This window comes from Melospiza melodia, chromosome 9, assembly GCF_035770615.1.
Source record: "Melospiza melodia melodia isolate bMelMel2 chromosome 9, bMelMel2.pri, whole genome shotgun sequence".
Lineage (NCBI taxonomy): Eukaryota > Metazoa > Chordata > Aves > Passeriformes > Passerellidae > Melospiza > Melospiza melodia.
In genome coordinates this window covers 5,538,430-5,559,705 of record NC_086202.1, presented here as the reverse complement: position 1 = coordinate 5,559,705, position 21,276 = coordinate 5,538,430, and the positions used below count along the sequence as shown (strand labels likewise).

Sequence of the window (21,276 nt, the reverse complement as noted above, 5' to 3'; positions counted from 1 at the left end):
TCAGTTTTACAGCAAAGAGGGACAATGCTTTGACAGATGACAAATACAGGATAAGCCCTTTATCATGTTCCATTTTTATTGAACATTTTCTGCAAAAGCAGATTACAACCTTGGTTCAGGTTGCACGCATCAACTTAAGCCATAATAAATCAGTGTTTCTGAAATCCAAATTCTAGTGGTAAGGGTTAGGTAGTGGTCAATTTCTGTAGTTAAGAGAAATTACAACAGTGTAAGTGTCACTCATAAAAGCAGTATGGTGCAAGAGGCTCTTTGGTGCCAAAAAATTGTCAGTGATGCATTTATGGATGCTACTGAGTAAAAAGCAATCTAATTTACAACTCCTCCTCGCAGTGCTAGAGAAACATTAAAGGACACTGGAGACCCCCACACCTTGAGCAGTCTGCGAAGAAATATCACCATTACAGAAAAGCTGTATAAAAATCAATGACAAAAGACTTAAATCAGAAGGTATATCCTATCTTTCATCCTGAAATACAGGTCAGGTACGGCCCAGCTCTACAGCAGGCATATTAAATAATCAGATTTAAAGTGATCTACACATTGAGACCTGAAAGATCACTGCCTTAATCTCACACCCATTTATATGGGCATTTATGTGGCAATGTACTTGCATCATCTACATCTTCAGTAGTGCCTAAAGAACAAACTGCCTCCACACCAGCATGCACCCAGAACAGCCATATGGCAAACACCTAGGAGGATGTAGAAACCCCAGATTTCAAGTGAAGTCTAAGAAATCCTAAAGGAACTCACAATTCATATCTCTACAGACTCGTGACTTTTTAAACCAGCTGAGTGTAACAAAAGCACAGACTTACTTGTGAGGTTTTCCCAAACTACAATGTATAGGCCGATCCTCGCGTAGATATACACATATGTACAAAATGTATAGAAAAACAAGAGTCCTGGAGGCAAAGATTCCTATCTTGAGTGGAAAGACACTACAGATACCATAAAGGAGAAAAGGAGATAAAAGGGCCAACTCTGCCAGCACGAGCACTCGTGGTTCCACACTAACCTCAGTCATTATTGCATGCATTGGCCCAGAGTCACCTCTGGTGCAGCTGAGCCAACTGACTAAACTGCTCTTCCAGCACATCTCACTCTCAACCTGATCTAAAAGTCAAGGTACTACTTCACACATCAATAAAAGAGGAGGAAAGAAAACCCTCATGTGATTTGCTACAGCAACAAGTGTAGTTATTTGCACAACCTGGCTGGGTTTAACACAACTGCAAATCTCCATTTCAAAACAGACTACTCTACCTCGCAACACCTGCATGGCCAGAAACAGAGAAAATACACAGCTGCTCAGACACTCAGAACTATCATCTCTACAAACCAAAAGTTCTGTTTCTTTTTAAATGCAAGTTTGCTGCACTGAGCTACCACTGCAAATCCTATTCCTTCCCTTCCAACCGTGCCTGCCTCAGCATTCCAGATGACAGCTGAGGCATTTGCACCCTCTAGCTGTCACAGGGAGGACACATTACTTATATCTAACTTACATTCATTTTCAACTTCAAATTTATTGAGGCAGTTTATATCAATGTATCCATAAAATAATTCAGAAATAACCCAAGTATACCATTTAAACATCTTCATGATTTATCCATTTACACACTCAGTACACAAACAACCCAGCCTCTGTACAAGTTCATCACATGCAAACCATCCATAAAGACAAAAACTTTAATTAAAAATAAGTCACAACTCAGTGTACTGTTTCAACTGCATCTCCATTTACCAAATGGCACATTGAATATTCTCTAAAATAAGATGTTTTTAACAATCTTGTTAAAAAATTCTTGGGCAAAATATTTCTAGACTTAAAAAACATCAAGATTTTTCAAAACACTCAAGATACTATACAACTTATAATAACCTTGAAATAGGTTTACAAGGTTGTTAACCAAGGTATTTACATACCAAATAATGTAAAGCAAAAAATTTGTATTTCTAATGACAAAAAGGTGATGCATTAAAGATTTATGAAATTAAAATTAAGGCTCTTTGTTATAGTTCTTTATGTAACTTTACATAATAGCCAACTTTGGAAATGTCAGTCTTGCACATTCTTGTCAATCTACTGCATTTAAAGCAGTAGGGTATATTAAGTATTACTTTGAATAATTACATTGCTACTTCTATGTTTGAGCATGCTTTTGAAACACTGTAATTATGAAATATTTACAATGTGTAGCCTTCAAACTTTATGTAAAAGCCCAAGTATGACTGTCTGATTTGAATACAAACAACATACTTGTAAAAACACTTTTACTTCTCAAAATTAAATGTAAACTACTAGAGTTTTAACAAGCAAACCAGCTCTGAAAGTTTCAACATGTGCCTGAATGTGGACAGTAAAAGTTATGTGAAATTTCTCAGACAGTACTGTTTTTCATCTCAGACTGAACTGTTCATTGTATCAGCTGTTTTCTGTAAGCATGTAGAAAAATTAAATATTTTTTTAAAAAATTCTTCCAAGACCTACATATACTTTGAGCTATGTCCATAGGTTTCTTGAAAACTCAATACTGTCTTGCAGGTTGTAGTGATTGGTCCACAGTTTATTTCAGGATGTGTGTTCAACTAAAAGCAACTCCCTGTTTTTCAACGTCATTTCTCTTAAAAGCACAATGATATAAAACACTGAAGACAAAACAAAAAAAAAAAAAAAAAAAAAGGAATGGTAACCTCAAAATCAAATTCATTAGCCATTTCTCCTACTATATCAAAATTTGTAGTCAGAATTGTCTTTATTGACTTTATTTTTAAGTTTTGTACACAAAGAAAAACATGTTCATATCCATCATGAACAAAAACTTAAAAAGGCAGAACTAGAAGACATTTGTGTCCTTCACCAAAGCAAAGCTGTGCTAAAGGTTCCAAACATTTCCATTTTTAAAATAAATATTTTCTTTTGTTTTTTCATTGTCTACATTCCAGTCTTCAGAATGTCACTGGAAACTGCAGCCTATCATGAAATACACACTTTTAAACAGAGTCCCAGCTCACTGTGTTTGGTAGCTTGCCATACCATATCCAGCTTGGTTAGGTATTACAGGAGCACCTTGTCCCTGGGCAGGTTGAGCACCAAATCCACCCATCCAGGCAGCAGATGGAGATTGGCTTAAAAAGAAACAGGATGGTTAAAAACAGTGGGGAAAAGCAACTTGAAAAAAATATATATAAAAACATACTTCCTACACAACTACTTGTATCAAAATAGAACAATTTCTTCTTTTTAATGAGTAATTCAGGTTAAGCTCTACAACATGTGATTCCTGAAAATATCATGAGCTTTTGAAGAACAAAGGAGAAAAAAACCCCACAAACCTTGGGTACCAGTTGGATATGGCATCTGCCTCCCAAGGCATGAACACACACAGGTGGCTGGAACTCAACATCAGTGATGCAGAAATGCAAGAAATACCCAATACCTCATGGGCATGAACACCAGTGAGAGGTCTATCAGGGCTTAATATGTTTAACTGGCACCAGATAATGAAGAACTAGGCAAACAAGTTATTTCAGAATTATGTTAAAACAAAAGAGTTTTATTGAAAAACTCCATTATTGAAAGCCCACCCAAATTCTGAAACTGCACAAGTTCAAGGGTCTGTGTTCCTTCTCTCCCTATAGGCAAATACCCAGGCTCCTGGCTCAGACTCACCACCTCAAGTCAGAACCCAGAACAGATTTAGATACCAGACAAAAACACCACCCAAAACTTTTCCAAACATTGGGTGGTCTCTGGGCCTCCATCACACAGAAAATGTGCCATCAGGTACAAGTCAGAGCACTCACCCCAGTATCTGCTCATGGCAAGCACTCAACATAAACTTTTAAGCACACAGGAATCCCCCTAAAGTTTGAAACCTTGTGCAATCCTTGACCCAAATGAGCCTGAAACTTAAGCTACAGCATCCTTGGAATATTCTAAAAAAATTAAATATACTCACTCTACTCCAAAACCCTGTTGATTCCATGCTTGGCCATACATTCCATATGATGGTACTTGCCACCCATTAGCCATATATTGCCCATACTGCTGTGGGTTTCCATATACTTGGCTCCATTGTCCCCACTGACTGTAATCCACCTGCAGAAAGAATAATCCATTGTACTTCAGCTTCTAGAGATGGTTTATTTTGCATTTGTGCTGCTGAAGGCAAAGTTTTGGCTATATCACTCAGAGAGCTAAAACAAGCAATAATGAGATCTGAAAAATAAGATGTCACTATGACTTAATTAGATTCTTGTACTGAAAAATTTATTTGTGTGTGCTTGAAACCCCAAAGACTATTTGGTTGGACAGCCACCTAATCTGCAGTTAGCAAAACAGCAAGAATTAAAATTACCTCAAAGTTTCTCCCTATCTTGGATCATATCCAGAAGACAGTAACAGATATTCCATCAAAATCACTAGCCCAATTTGATGAACTGGAACATAACTGAGACAGAACATGGAATTTCATAAGAACTCCACCACAAAATTTAGCCATTATAACTGGGAAGTCATTACAGGTATAAACACAATTGCTTTTGGAATAAAAGAAAAGGTTAGGTACAGTTACCTGTTGGAAGTTTTTAGTCATATCAGGGGATTCTTTACCCCAATAACATTTAACAACATGTCCTTCAATTGTGGTTCCATTAACTGAAACAATAGCATGTGCTGCACTTTCATGGGTTGAAAACCTATAAAATGTAAAAACAAACCAATGTTATGTTTTACAGAACTTCCACCTGATTACTTAAAAAACAGTGATTCCATACATACAGGAAATCCAGAGAAAAACATCTGCTTTCACAAACATTCATCTTCTCAGGTAAAAATGTTGGTGGCCCTTTTTACAAGTTCCAAATTATTTTATGAATATACGGTGACAGATTTTGTTGTATCAGGACAAGTTCAATCAAGTGAAATTACAGAGAAATGAAGTGTTACTACAAGCACAGACCCAGAGATTTTGTTTTCTCTGTCCATACCTGACAAATGAGTAACCTTTTTCTGGAAACACCCTTATTTCCATAATCTGTCCAAAGGGTGAAAAAGTCTGTCTCATAAGCTGATCTACAACATAAGATATTGCTGAGTTAGTAACCATCCTGGTGTCCAAAAAGTTTCAATAATAAAAAATAAGAGAACACTTCATACCTGTTAGCCCCGAGGCAATTCCTCCACAGTACACAGTACAATTTTTTGGACTTGACTGATTTACTACATCTTCAAATCTCAATTGTTTTGTATTATCTGTAAAGAGAAAGGCTGGTTTTCAGCAGTGGGCTGACAGTAACCTAGACACTTACCTCACACACAAGCATGAATTTCACATTTAACAAATATATTATTAACAAACACATTCAATATTTTATTACTATGCTGATACAACACACCAAAAAATCTAATCAAGATCTGGAAGGCAAGCTAATATGTGATTTAAATGACATGATTTTGGCTTATGTTTTATTCTCCCACTTTACAGTGAAAAGACAGCAAACACAACACAGCATGACATGAAGCTCTTACTTTCTTGTGTACTTTTAGGGGCTGGTGGTTTCCTTGTTGCCCAGTTAGTTCTGATCTGGCGGCCTCCCAACCACTGGCCTCCCATGTGTACAATAGCATTTTCTGCATCCTGCAAAGATTAAAACAGAGATTGTAGCACTTCCAAACAAAAATCATGTACAAATCTACTCCCAAGACTTGGTTATCAGTTAATTCCACTGACAAAACCAGTAACAGTACTAAGAAGAGTATGAAATTCTGAACAATCATAGTAAGCAGACAAACATCAATTAACATGAAGGGAACTGGTTACAGAGAAGGCCCTCAGAAGTCATTTGGTAAAAACTTCCTCCCACCCATTTTCTACACAGGATAAAAGCCAACTGCAATCATATATACATATATACTACCTAAATATATACTACCTGTATACATACATGTACACACACACATTTATACCATATACACACACACTACACAAGCATCTGCATTAGAGTGTTCAAAAGCTGCCCAAAAAAGTGGGAAGGTCACACAGATGTCAGAACCAATCACTGAAATAAAATAATTATCACTAAATGCTTCTTTTGCTTCCTGGAGGTGTGCAACAGATGCTTTGTAAGTTCTCTACACGTTAAAGTCATTGCATGAACACACATGAGAATCCATAGCCCACTTTTTATCCTGAACATGAAACTGAAGACAATCTTTAGCTCCCAGTGTAAGCAGAAACATCTGATAAGCAAGGGTAAGTTTGCTAACAGCTGCAAGAAGCAATTTGTCTCCCAATTACTTTGGAAGAAGACAGGTAGAGCATACAGTTAGTGCACATTTGAAATGCTTTTCCAAGAGCACAAAGCTTAAGGAAAAAAACTGCCAAGCACAAGGGACAAAGAAAACGTGGACAAGTTAAAGGTGAGCTGCTCCCAACTAGAATTCTCTTCTCAAACTCAGGACCTTGATTTTCTAGGTTTTAATTATATTGAGTATTCATTTTGAAAACACAGAAATACAAAAATGAAATTACAAAAGATGACCAATAAGAAAAGAAAAAACTCAATCTAAATGATAAAACCAAATCCCCAGACAATGAAACACCCCAATTGATTCAAGCACCCTTGGCTCCTAAAACATGGTGAATGCACAATGAACTGACTAGGAAAGGAAACACTCTCTGATCAATCTTGCTGCTATCCTGCTTGAGGATCACAGCTGAGACAAAAATGAACAGAGCTCAGGCCATAACTGATGCAGTCCAATGCAGGAGTTCCATTTTCTCTGAACTGTGTTATGCATTAAGAGCTCAGCCTGGAAGTCTGGGAGCACATCCCACTTCCCCAAATCCAGCAGAATGATAGATTCTGAAAAATGGGCCTTAAAGTACCAGCTCTGGACTGTCACACCATAACCCTACAGGTGCAGCTGCTGTGGCAATGAACAGCAAACAGGACATGAAATTTAGAGTACTTTTTAGTAATGTGTTTAGAATTAATCCATTAATTTTGTAGGATGAATACTAATTTCAAACTGGAGTTTTTATGGCTCAGTCTAAAAAGAATCCAGTAACTTTAATTCCATGACTGTTACAGTTCCCCCTTGGTCACAGGAACCAAACAGCTGTATGATAAGGGAAGAGGGGTTCTTGCCTTTTCAGCCATAAAACAGAACAAAGAAATTGCAACTGGAAAAACACTAAATCAAGGCATTCAATTGCAGCATCTTATGGCATTGGCAAATCTGAGGAAATTAAAATTTTTTCTCTGATTAGGACAGCTCCAGAGATCTGACATTTAGGACTTCTGACTACACAGGCTTTATATGCCTAAAATCCTGAAACTGTGAGTTTTCCCTATGCAAAATATTTAAGGAAAATTATTCACAGTTTCCCCACATTGTCTTAAACATACATCCAGCTCCTGTACATGTAAATTTGCTTCCCTGGGTGAAGTCTAATAAACAGTGAATACATAAACAGGCAAAAACTAAAAATGGAAAACAGGAACTATTTTAAACCTCCATTGTGATTACTCACCAGTTTGTTATAAAAAGATACAAAACCATAGCCTTTTGACTTTCCAGTTGCCATATCTTTAACTACCCGTGCATCCCTGTGAAAAGAAGGACAGCTATATGAGGGTAGTATTGATAACCTGCAAAATAAAAACTAAAAGGAACCACACACACTGTATTGTGAGCATAATTTTTTCTTATAAATTCAGTTAGCCCTAAAACTACAGTCATTCCTGAACTCTCCCTATTGCTTCTTTACCTGTTAGAAAAAAGCAGTAGGACAAAAAAAATAACATGTAATAAACATGCAACCTATGCACATAACCTATACTGGCTATAACTAGAATGTTCAAATTTGAAGTATAAGAGAAACAAAGTTTCCTTTTCTAATATTCTATTGGCTAGGGTCCTCTAAGGTTTACTGTTCTATAAATTACTGTAACAATTCTATCTAATTTACCATGCATTTTCTAAATAGTTAAATGTCTTCTGCCTAGTGATACAAAATATATGAAATATTAAAAAAATCGAAAAAGAGGAAAAAATAGGAATTAAAAGGCATACATGGCCTGTTAACAGATTTCTTTATTTTTCTTGGTCAATTCTCTACCATCATTTTGGAGTTTGGGTAGCTGTAAATTTTGAAAAATTGACATTTTCAGAAATTTAAGAAAGGAGAATAAAACTAACAACAATGCTAAGCACACCAGTACGAAAACAACAAATTTACACAGAAATTTTAGTGAGTAAGTTAAAATGATTGGAAATATAGAACTGCACTGAATAATAGAATGTTAAAATGTAAATACTAAAATATGTATATATAAATAATGTATAATAAGAATAAATAGAAATGAGAAAAAATCTACAACTGAGTTCCAGTGTGCACAGTTCCTTGCAGTTAGCCTTCAAGATCCTGTCCATTCTTATGAGCAATTCTGCAAAATAACCAGAATGCTATTACTTTTAATTGTGACTTGGACTTTAGAAAAACTGCAGGTCTCAGGTATAAATATAGATTGAGAAACAGAAACCTGAATTATTCTTTTTAAATTGATTTTTAAAACAGTACTACTTACCACATTAAGAGACAAAAAGCAAAGTAAACAAAACAGCAGAGGTAAGAAATAAGATTTATGATTCATTTAAAAATATGCGTACAGAACAAGAGAAAAATAAGAATTTTGTTCTTAGAAACATATTCCTGTAAAGTAGTACAAAAACCTTCATGTGCAACTTTGATTTTTATAAACTGATAAAAGATTAACAGCCTTTTTTTGTAGCAGTACTCTTTAGGACATTTATACTTTAGCACTCTCAAGGATTTTGCAATGTTAAATCTGTTCAATTAGAACACCAGGTGATTTAGGATCACCTGAATTGTCCAAGAGAAGTTTAAAGAAACATTCTCTTAACTGGCAGAAATGTGCACATATTGTAAAGCCACCATTCTTTCATTTAAGGTATTATAATTGTAATTCATCCCATTATCATCCAAAACACCAGATTTCATTCTCATAAATATTAGCTTTTTCAAAACATTCCCAAGTTATTAACCAGCTGCTTTATAGAATTAGATTTCAATTGCCCAGTTTTCCACACTGCCTATGAAATGCAGCAAAAATGCACATAAAACACACCCAGGATACAATATATATAGTATGTCAAGTCACTACTCTGTACACATTCTCAACAGCAAAAAAATCACACTTAGAGCAGTAATTAAATTTTAATAAAAGGTTGAAGGACATTAGCATATAAATTAGGTTAAAAGCACATTGCTTTCAGCAAACCAGAGCACAATTACATTACTGCATTTACATTGTGAAACACACTGAGATACAACCCCTCTTTACTGCCCACCCACCCACCACAAGGAAATGAACAGCAGAAAAATTATCTCAAAAGATAAGAAATAACATTTCAGCTTAGAAACACATTTTCACTATCACATTTTCTGACTGATAATGGAAATGTTTATGATGATACTTACGATATTTTACCAAAAGGAGCAAATGCTGACTTGATGTCTTCTGTTGTTATTTCTGGACTTAAATCCCCAACGAACACATGGAAGTGATCTGCAAATAAATAATTTACTAATCAAATATTTAACTGCTATCTAAAGTTTCAACTCCTGAGAAAGTGATGCTCTGCACACACTCTGGGAACCAGGGACGCTCAGGATTCCATGTGAAGAGCAGCAGCAATTTAATCTGTCCTCTCCGCTTTCCCCAGTTGTAAAGCAGAAACAGAAGAATTAGTTTGCAAAATTCTATCAAACACTAGATGGGAAGGAGAGAAGTTATGTTTAAATGCATTTATGATAAATCATTACCACTCTGTGAAGTATTTGTGTACAAGGGATACTGTGGCATTACATTACTTACTGGATGTATCTTTTTTCTGGCTACTTGGTGTTGTTGCCCAGTTTACTTTGACCTCCTGAAAACAAGTATAAGATTTAGTATAAATTCACACAATTCTTACATTTTATAAGTTCATTCAAGGGTGGGTTACAACTGTCAACATTTACAAATCATCATTTAATATAAAACACCATCATAAATAGAAGATCACAAATAATACATTTCCTAAACAAGACTTACTTTTTATATCAATACTTTTAAAATATTATTCTATCAATATTTAATCTTGGTAAAATATCTTCAACAGTTTTATTAATATTTTCACACGAATCTATATTCTTTAAATCTATGATTACCATGTGAGCAACTTACCTTTCCCAAAATTTTTCTCCCATTCATAGCAGCTAATGCAGCAGCTGCATCTCTGTGTTCATAAAATTCCACAAAGCAATAAGGGTCATTGCTTGTATGCTGCAAAACAGAAAATCCAACAGAAGAGTTGACCCTTCTGCTATCGGGTTGCTGAGAAGAAAATCCAGGAAAATATATTACTTACAGCTAGAAACTTTCAGAATGATTTCATCAGATTTATGAAATAGCCTTTGACATTACACTTAAATGCAAGAATTCTAAGAGGGATTTTTTTATTAAAGGTCTAGCAGTTTGTGAAGGATAGCTTGCTCTGAATGAGGACTGAAGTTTACTGAACTAATAATAACTGATCAGAAAAGTGATCTGCAAACTGGATGGAAAGGGGGGAGAAAGGAAAGAAAAAAACTGCTTCATGCATATACTCAAAGCTAGAGAAGTTCAGTCCCCAGACACATTTTCACCAATTTTCTCTTGCCCTACTTAAGAAGTCTTTCCTTTTATTTGACTGAAAACCACCAGCAGGCAGCAACCTGGAACCTGCTCAGCGTCAGTCTCAAGTGAAACATGCCATAGCAAATGTCTGGGAAATAAGCTTTTAAAAGAACTCAAAATAGTTTGACTGAGGGAAAAGGACACTAATCAATTGACTGTTAACTCTGTTAACCTTGAGTACAACCTGTTTTTGTAGGATGGCCTAACAAATCACCTTTAAAAATACTCACTGGCAGAGGCCACTGAAGTAATAAATGTAGCAGAGTATAAAGTGCAAAGAACAGAAGAGTTTTCTGAAAAGCTGATCAAGTGGAAAGGATGTTGAGAATGCCAACTTGAACGCTGGATTTGATCTACCTCCAGGATGTAATGAGTACAAAAACTCTAACCAAACATTTCCATTAACTATGCAGCATGTGCACGGACCAAAATGATAAAATATAATTCTAGAAACACCAATATTACCCTAAACAAGTTATTTCTCACATGGAAAGAGAAGGGTCTAGCAGAGAGGAACTGCTCTGGCATCAGTATTCCCACTATCAACCTCCCCATACAGGTAGAACACAGCTGTAACACAAGCTAAGAGAAGCCTTTTCCAGCATTCCTATTTGACTTCTGACAACCCATACACACTAACACTGCTGAACAATTCCATTCCTTCTCCCTAAAAATGGATTGTAGAGCTTAAACACAGTCCTGTCTACTTGTGAAGCTGTGAAGATGCAACAGTTGAATGGATCACACGGCCTTCATACACCTAAAATGGTCTGGGAGCCTGAAGTCATCCTCCTGCACACTGTCACTACCTGGGGACTGTAACTGAGGCACCATGAACAGATGAGAGAAATGCACCTGAGATCATAAAACAGTTTCACTCACAAAGTTCTCTACAAGCACACTCACCTCAGATGCCCCAAAAAAGAAAGCCTTAACTCACCCCTCCTCCCACACTACTTTGGGAAAGACATTTAAGGCTTCTTTAGGAAATTTGGTGCAGTTTATGCTTCAGCTGAAGTGCAGGCTTACTTTGAGACTGTAGGGAGGTCTTCTTTAGCCCTGAGAACTTGTCTGAATCTCTTTTGCAGACACTCAGATCTTTAGATGTTCAAATTATCTACAAATACTGTGCCAGCAGCCTGAGTATCACATACTCCCAAAAGAAACACCTGAAATTTTCAACACTTGATGTGTTCATGTCACATACTCTACAAAAGAAGAATGACTTAATGCATCTTGCTAAAATGGAAAAATCACAGGTTTTTAGAAGGTGATGGTGGCACTAACAATGTAAGAACCACCTAACCATGACACAGTCCCCAGGACAGGTTAACCACACACTGTAGAAGGGTCCTGTGACAGTCTAGAATCCAATCTGCACTTCTGTGATTGCTCACTGGCAGCTGCTGAGGTCAGCCCAGTGCAGTCACCTGTGTGGCACTGAAACAGCTGCCAGCAGTTTGTGTTTATCTACTTGTTCATGAAGATGTCTCACTTATGGAAAGATTTAAAACCACAAAGCCTCAACCAAGGTAAAAGTGTTGGAATTTCTCACCTGATCCTCAAGAAACCAAAGTGCTGCTAACAGCTCTCACCCAGCCAAAGGTGGGAGCAGCAGCACCTTATGCCTGTAGAGCACATGACAATCAAAAGTGTTTCTTCAGAGAAGAACTAACAACTGTCATCTGTCAGCCTTCTGCTATTTTTGCCCAATAAACTTAAAGCAAATCCAGCAGAGAAAAGTGTCACATGGGAAATTAGTAGTCCAGACAAAGATGAGAGTGATTAAACAATCAGCAAGTTGATGATAAGCTAAAAACAAAGAAACAAACAAGCTGTGTGACACATTGAAAGGAGAAGAAGCCCACAGGGGAGTTTCTGGTAGCATTCCTAAAGAAGCCTGGTCACAAGATTTGCCTTTTAATATTTTCATTAACAGCCCTGACAACAAACTAATGTAACTGTCCTCAAGAAATCTGTAATTGCAAGTTAGTAAGAAGCATAAGATGTAGTAAAAAGTATGAAGAGTATACAGAAACCAGAGATGAAGGACCAAAGCTTAAACTTGGCTGAACTCAGATTGGTCCCTGCCTGCTCAAAGCTTACCAGTTACAAATGTAGAAGGAAGGAAGGAAAAATACCAGGGAGAGAGAAGTTTTGTGGGATGTGTCAAAAAGCTCACAGAAATGGCTGCCAACCATAAAGGTACCAGAGTATTTACAATGGAGATAAGAAAACATTAATACTTACCAACACTCTGTGCAAAAGACTTTATCTGGAATACTATGGAAATTTTGTCACTTTGCTTCAAGGAAAAATTAATTTAAGAACAGACAGGTGCAGACAAGAACTATTTGTACTAGTGCAGACAAGAGGTATTTGAACTAGTGCAGAAAAAGCTGAGGAAGAGTCAAACTTATTTTGAAGGACTTCTTACTTTTCATCCATAGCAAAGAACCATTTATTCAAGAGGGACAAGAATTACTGAGGCTCATGTTCAAATAAAGTGAAAAATGTACAGAACAGCCATGAATTACACTTGAAATAACAAGGTTTCTGATCATCAGAACAATGTGATTCTGCAAAGGGGTAACAATCTTTTAAATAAAGTGGAATCTCATCAGCAGCTGATAAAAGGAAAAGATTCCCATGTCAGGGCTACAGGCAAAAGCACAGGATTGCACACAGCAGCTCTGTCCTGCAGAGTTATCCCAGAGCCAAACACAACCAACCCAAAGAAACCCCCTGGCAGTAATGTCAAAAGAAGCCCTCAACTCCATTTGTTTTGGATAGCTTAGGATAAAGTTACATTACATTTGCTACCCCCCAGATGTGGAAGGCCTTACCTCTGTTATCATTTTACAGCTTTTGCATGGTCCAATCTGGCTGAATAACTGAAGTATGAGAACCTCAGTCACATCTCTGGACAGGTTTCCTACATAGCTACACAAGGAAACAAAAAAACCAAGATTTTAAACCAGAAATTATCTTTTAAAATGTAATTATGGTTTTAAAAACTTAAACAACTATAAAGAATCTCTCTTTAAAACATTTCAGGTATCTTAAAGACAGTATTTACTAATTACTTCATTGTTTTAATGCAGTACTCGTGGTTTCTGAATGATAACATTGGCTAACTGAGAAGTGAAGCTCAATGCAGACAACACTGGACACCCAGCCCTGGTGCCAATCATTTCCTTGGCACTGAGATGTCAAAAGCACAAACAACATTGCTCAAGAAAGCTGTGCAGAACAAGCAACCAACTGGGCAATGATATTTTAAGTTTCACTTCCCACTGAGTATCTCATCAAGAATACTTCTGAATTTGGGTACAAACACACATCTCACTGCCATGAGCTCAGGAGCAGCTCCTGGACAAATTGTGCTGCCTTGCAAACAACCAACTCAACTTTTCTGTTCTCCTGAGCATTTGGAAAGGCAGCCCACTCAGCAACAGACAAGGCAATTTATGCAGCATTCTGCCACAGGAATGCACTGTGCAGCTCCCACCTTTGTAATACCCCCCAAAATTCTGGCAGTGTTATTTTAATATCTCCCAGACTTCTTTATTTTTGTTAGTTTGTAAATCTTGAGAAATAATTCCAAGTTTTGAAATACTTATCAAGTTTAGATAAAAGTGCTAGATCTACCAAGTCACAGTAACGGCTGAGAAATTCTTCAATGCAAAACTAAATTCTTTTTAACAATGTGACTAATTTGTAATCAAATTGTAAACAAAGTGATCAGCTGAGAGAAAGGCTTGTCACAGTAACAGATGTCACAAGCCATCAGCAGAGGGACATTCATCACCTTCACAAACAAGGCTGTCAAGGCATAAAGAATTCAAGTGCAACCAGTAAGATGAGCAGAATCTTCTGTGATTTAGAAGTTGAAAGAATTTACATTTTACTCATTTCACTCTGGTCAGTTACAGAACATCATAAAACTGCAAACTCAAGTCAGCCTGACCTTAATACAGTGAACATAAATGTGAGCAAGCCTTTCTTAGTGCTCACAGACAAATTTATTGAGTTAACTAAAGGTGTGCTCTGAAATTGCTCTGAGAGGCAACCCTTGAAATTTTTCAAAGGTAAATTGTGTTTGACAGCTGGACTTTCATCCGGATCAGCAACATCCAGACTGACACTGTTTGTTTCCATCAGAACACACAACGTTATCAACACAGGTTTGTTTGTGTTCTTCTTTCAGCAGCTATGGGGCAACTCTGCACTTTCTCTGCAGGACTTCAAAGCTACAGGACCCAGAGTGACTTTCTGGAGCACCACCTGAATACAGAACATCCACTAAAATCCTTCAGGTACTCATTATTTTCTTATTAAATATGGATGAATTAACACAAGCCATTGACAGAAGTCAGGATTGTTATGAAGCTTTGCAGTAGAGAAGTTAAAAACTGCAGAACTCTAAGAGCCCTTACAGGACAAATTGTCCATCTCACTGACTTCTCAGTTCTATCCTGAAAATTTAGTAGTTAAACATTTATCCATACTTTCTTTCTGAAATATTAACTAAATTTTTGTTAATCATTCACCAAGAATAAATTGTAAATCACTAATAGCTTTTAGTGGAAATATTAACCTTTGAAGATACTACTAAAATCAGATGGGAAAAGTATATCCCAGTAGGAATTCCAACAAAAAGGGTCAGTTTATTGCTAGTTCTGGTTCCCTCTGTATGCTGCAGTATTCATCAATACTGAGTCTCACAGCACACTGATACAGAAACACTGATAGAAATTAACACATTATTTCTACTGCAAATCAGATACAGTAAGGAATACAATTAACATTAACAAGAAAAAAAACAAGTATCATCCTCTTCTGCATAATACTAACATGTATTCGGAAAACACAAGTCTGAAAATCAAGCTGGAGAATTCCACTTGGTCTGACAAAAATTTAAAACAGAAAAAACACCAGGGAAAGCCATTCCTGAGCCATCCATTCAACTAAGGTAAGGAAAGTTACACTAACTGCTAGAATATTTAAGATATACTAAGTGGGTTTTTGATACCACCACGCCTTCAGCAAGATAGTTGTGAGAATGTTGCACCATAAAGCTCAGCTATGAAACAAGCTGCCTTTTCACAAAAATCAGGACCGCCCTGACTGCTAGATTCTGATGGGATGTGAAATCCTACTGGTCCATGAATTCCCTAAATGTATCTGACAAACACTGCCTTGGTGCACAGTATCACCATTAGTCAGAGGCATTCCCACCCTTCCCAAGTTGCTGAAACTCAAAGTTCAGGAATGCACCCACTGACAATGCTGCACAGTGAAGGTTCATGCAGCAAGGACAACACCAGAGAGACCCCAATCTCTCAAATGAAATGGAAAACATGGAAATGCAAATCTCTACAAATTTGAAACAATATGCTAAAAAGTAAGACTTGATGGTTACTTTGTGTCTTTAAGCAGACTGCAGTAACATCACCTCCTTCAGTACAGTTAGAGATGACTTTAATAAAAACATACAAGCAAACACCTTCAGTGGCAATGCCTGAGTACTACAGAACTAAGAAATCAATATATTCACCACATCAGGAGCAGACACCTCACCTTCCTGGAAACACAAAACTTGGCTGAGCTGATGTTTATCACCCACCACACACGGCCAGCCTGTGCTCAGCTTTCCCCTTGCCAGCTCCATTTACACGTGAGGCAACCCAACAGCAGCTTCTATTCTACTTCATGAAATCAGAATTATCACAACCACACCTCAAGAAAGGAGAAGGCTCCTAACACGTATTGTACTGTATTCCAACCTTTCTGGACTGATACATTCTAGAGGATGTATTATGCAAACTTTTAAAAAGTTATGAAACCCAGCAAGGCAGAAGCACTAAACTCTTACAGGTGGTCTTGGATGATGTGACAGGACACCAAAAGCTGTGCCTTTAGCACACAGGCAATAGTGACTCTTATAGGTGGTCTAGGATGATGTGACAGGACACCAAAAGTTGTGCCTTTAGCACACAGACCACAGTGTTTGCTCCCTTCTGCAAGCCTGAAGCACCTAAACACCAATTAATGAGCAGCTACAAAAAAACCCCAACAACCCACAGCCAGACAGATGTCCTGACACACATTTTTATCTATTACACTCCTGAATGCTGCTGACAACACAAATAACAAACTACTTGAAATTCAGAGGTGTTGTAGAACTATCTAAGGAGCACAGAGGCATGTGTCAGTCCATAATGAGTTTTGGAACTCAACTCTTTGGCTTGAGCAGCAAAACTCTCTTTTTGAAGGCAAACAGGTTTGTATTGCATGCTAGACAGGGAGGTAAGAAAGGGAGATTTACAGCCACTACTTTGAGGTACACAAAACTCCTTTACACCCTTTTCTTGAGGCTAGTAAATCTGATTTCTCACTCACACAGGCAACAGGCAAGAAATGGCAGTTTGCATATTTAAAAGAGGAAATTATGATAAGCAATAAGGTAATTGATGTGCTCAAGAGCCTGTGGAAATTCTAGCAACTCTGCCTAGTGCTTGTGAGCTACTGGAAATAAAATGATGCCAAGAATAATCCACTATGCAGCCTCCTCCAGGAGACAACATTCCTGTGCAGAGCTGAACTGAAGGGAAGTTCAGGAGAAGGGAATCTGGGTGAAGCTTTACTCCTGCACCTTATCCACATTCCAGACCTGGAATACAGCAGGGCAAGGCTGCTGAGAGAGCAGCTGGGGGCATGCAGTGACTTCAGAGCAGTCCCTGAACACCTACAAATCACACAAAACATTTCTAAAAACTTTAACAGGAATGTACAACTTTGCAACTTCACTGGCTGCCTGTGAGAACTGATAACATTAGCGGCACATCAGGTTCCTGATAGTTTAGTTTTCACTTGAAAGTAAAAGCAGGACTTTGATACAGCCTGTGAAATCCAACAGTACTCACAGAGAACAGAGCTTTCAAGTGTTCTATTAAAACAAAAAACAACAAAAAAAATCAGAAGCTCACAGCTCATTTTAGGATCAGTTAAAAAATGACATGTGACAAATCATGTAGAAGGGCCCCCGTTCCTGGAAAGTTTTATGGCAGAAAGTATCTAAGGTTATTCTTCACATTTCTATAAAGTTAAGAAACAAAAATGCAAACAGTGTCAGCATTCTATATTAAGCCTCAGAAAATATTCTGAATTCTTAGAGGTTTATGACAGACCTATCATGACTGGAATAAACATTGCAGCCCTGTAAGTACTGCAAATTGGAACAATCCTTATTCTGAGCTGGTTAAGATGGGCATAAATGTTGAGTGAATAGTGGTAAAGCATGTTTTGCTTTTTATAAGTAAAAAAAATTGGCTTGCAACTGTTAAATAAGAAAATTCCTTCCTAATTTACAGATTTTGGATTTCATTTATTCCTTCAGGAGTGAAAAATTAAGACATTCATAAAGTTCTGCTTACACTATCAAGCAAGTGCTTTTGCACATGGTGAAACAGCCACTGAAACAATTTGTCTTCACTTTCTCCCTCCTCCCCCTCCCCAAATACACCAAATAATGAAAACTTAGAAGTTCAACTAACAATATTTTTATTTGTTCTTCTTGGGGGACAGTGAGTTTTATTTATGAGATCACAACTGTTCTATACGAAAAGCAGTGCTCAGGACAATAATCTTTAACACACACCTTGCTATTCTACATTTAAAGATATTTCAGATAAAAACTAGGGACAAGAAGGTAAAATGAAAAAAATGCTGCAGCAAAATTTTTGTTTTCCAAGCAAAAAGCCTACAGATAATTACAGGAAAGTAACTTTGTGATTGTGGTTACTACAGAACTACTAGGAAATTAATGTGCATGTTGTTTATTAGTTTAACAAATGAAACAGTCACATGTGTGCAATAAACCATTTGGGGCAGCTGTAGAGATGCTAGTTCAGACATCTCAGCACAAATTTATTTTTTTCTTGTTTAACTAAGAGGTTAAGTCAGTCCTTGATGGATGTGATCCTGGGAAGGACCCATGGCCAATGTGGTACCTAAACTTGTTAGCACTAAAAGAACATCTTAAAACTTAGTGGGACCATAGCAGTTCTTAAAAAGAAAGAAAAAGAGCCAATAATGAAGAAAGGAGCCTTGAAAATAAAACTGAATAAAACACTGTGTGACTCTGCTCTTTCCCTCCTCCTATTCCAAAACAACACTTCAACCTAGGTCTGCTCTGAGGGCCAGGCAAACTCAGATCATTTGGGTAATCAACACAGAAAGCATTTCAGATCTGCTTACTCAAACTATGCACCTCAGGGAGGAAGGACTAAGTACTTATACTACAATATAAACGAGTTTAAAGAACTTTTGCAGACCTAGAAAGGAGAAAAAAACAAATTGCCTTGCTCAGCCTTAAATGCCAAGTCATCATTTTGGTAGTGAGAACGGAATTGTGATACATTTTACTCTGTTTCAGTAGTTTCTTTAGAGTGGCCTTCAGTCCAGACTATCTCGGGGAGTTTTTCTGAAGGCTACTGTCCTGAAAGCTAAATAGACAAAGATTTCATTTGCACAGTCCTGAGCTGTGTTTTGTCATCTGGGCAGCCCGAGCATGAGCCTGCCTTTCTTCCAGGGACAGCCCGAACGCTGCACGGCTCCCAGAGCCCCGGACACCCTCCGGCAGCTGCTCTGCAAACCTGGAAACTGCTGAAAATCAGCAGCAGCACAAAACCCCCGCTCTGCAGTGCCCAACCACAAGTGCGAGCCTCCCTCCTTTAAGCCAACGGGACAAAGAAAATTCACCAAAACCACATCTGCAAAGGCGAAAAGAACCCAAGCAACCCCAAAACGCTCAAATTTGTATTTTCAAACAGAAAACGGATGACATCCACCGAGTGACTAAAGAGCGGGGAGAGCCTCGGCGAGCACACAGTTATTCCTCTCTGCTGGGCCCGATACCCGGTTATTGAAGCACAGCGTGACACGCTGGAGGGAAGCGCGATCCCTCCCGCTTTCCCATCCCACCCACCGCCGGCACAGCACAAAGAACTTTCCCAGCGCCGGCACCGCCGGGCAGGGGGGCCCGAGGGTGCCTGCGCCCCCCGGGGAAGGCTTGGGACCCCCGCCTGCAGGTCCAGCCCCGCGGGGACGGGCCCCGGAGACTCCGGGCACGGACCCCGTTACACGCCGCCTCCGGCCGCGCCTCGCCCGCGTTTTCCTTGGATCGCCGCGGCGCCGGCTCCGTGCGGGCCGCGCTCCGCTCCCGCTCCCCCTGCCCGGACCCCGCTGCCGGCCCTGCCGCACACGCTCCGTCCCGCTCGGCCCCTCCGCTCCCCCGGCACCCCCGCTCGGCCCCGGCCCCGCTCCCCGGGAGCGCACCCCTGCCCCCGCTCCGCTCCGCCCCGGGCCCGCTGTCCACCCCGCCGCCCCCTCCCCACTCACAGGGTCCTGGGCTGCCCGTCGTCTTCCATGATGGTGGGCGAGCGCCGCTCTCCGCAGCCGCGCCCGGGGGCAGCGCCGGAGGGGCTCGGCGGCGCACGGAGGCGAAGGGAAGGTGAGGAGGGTGCGGGCGGCCCCGGCTCCCCCCGCTCCGCGTCGCCCCCGCGCCAGGTCCCGCGGCCGCAGATCCCGAGCGGGAGAGGGAAGCGGCACCACAAAATGGCGGCCGCCACCAGACGCTCAGGAAGCCGCGCTCTGCGCAGGCGCCGCCCCGCGCGCTCCCGGACCCGCTTCTCCTTCCAGGCCCCGCGGGGCGCGATGGGGATCGTAGGCACGGTCGGGCACGGCGTGGCGGAGCCCCGAACGCTACTGGGAGTTGTAGTTCGCCTGGCCGCGCATAGAGCGGCGCGACGCAGAGAGAGAACTACAGCTCCCGGCATGCCCGGCGGCAGAGGCGCCGCGGGGGCGCGCCCGGGCCGCCGCGATTGGGCGCCGGCAGCCCGGGAAGATTCGCTTCGTCCCGATCCCGGTCCGGGTCCTGGTCCCGGTCCCGGCCCTCATCCCAGCCCCAGCCTCGGGCCCACCAAGCGGGACGGGGATGCCAAGGCTGTGCCGGAGCGCGGTGTCACCGCGTGCGGGGGACAAACGCCGCGGCCCGCGGTGCCCCGAGGCTCATCCCGGCCATTCCGCATGGCTGCGCCGGGCGGGCCCACACCGGGACGGGTCAGTGCCAGCCCCGGGAGGGGATGGCCCGGCTGTGAGGGCTTGGAGCTGCCCGGTGTGTGGCTCGGGGTTTTTTAAGGTCCCTTCCAGCCCAAAGCGCTCTGATCCCGTGATTCCTGTGAAAAACGCCAATCACTTGTTTTTCATTTTTTAAAATTTTAATAGTAATAAAATGGTTATAAAAATAGTAATACAATTAGAGTAATAATAATTTGGACAATTTGAATCAGGACAATATGAGGCAATAGGAACAAATAGTTACGGACGTCCGGGTACCTTTTTCTGGGCAGCACAAGCCTGAAAAAGGACACATTAACAGAGGATTAACCCTTAAAAATAACAGCCTGTTGCATATTCATACACCTCATACATGAT

At 39.8% G+C, this 21,276-nt stretch overlaps 1 protein-coding gene across 3 annotated transcripts; it reads right to left on the bottom strand.

Annotated features, from left to right (window-relative positions):
* Nucleotides 1-1,530: 1,530 nt before the first annotated feature.
* On the bottom strand, nucleotides 1,531-20,309 carry TIAL1 (TIA1 cytotoxic granule associated RNA binding protein like 1). Of its 3 annotated transcripts, none has more exons than XM_063163106.1 (12): nucleotides 20,182-20,309; nucleotides 13,623-13,719; nucleotides 10,285-10,434; nucleotides 9,934-9,988; nucleotides 9,537-9,624; nucleotides 7,566-7,641; nucleotides 5,558-5,666; nucleotides 5,186-5,281; nucleotides 5,017-5,101; nucleotides 4,602-4,725; nucleotides 3,987-4,126; nucleotides 1,531-3,153 (listed from the first exon to the last, which is right to left on the bottom strand). In XM_063163106.1, exons 1-12 carry the CDS (start codon nucleotides 20,208-20,210, stop codon nucleotides 3,036-3,038), a joined length of 1,167 nt encoding a protein of 388 aa, XP_063019176.1. In that variant the 5' UTR covers nucleotides 20,211-20,309; the 3' UTR covers nucleotides 1,531-3,035. The 3 variants fall into 3 exon arrangements, with proteins under 3 accessions (XP_063019176.1, XP_063019177.1, XP_063019178.1); XM_063163107.1 differs by having other exon boundaries at nucleotides 10,285-10,383; nucleotides 20,182-20,304; XM_063163108.1 differs by lacking the exons at nucleotides 9,934-9,988; nucleotides 10,285-10,434; nucleotides 13,623-13,719; nucleotides 20,182-20,309 and adding an exon at nucleotides 8,108-8,175 and having other exon boundaries at nucleotides 9,537-9,607.
* Nucleotides 20,310-21,276: the final 967 nt, after the last annotated feature.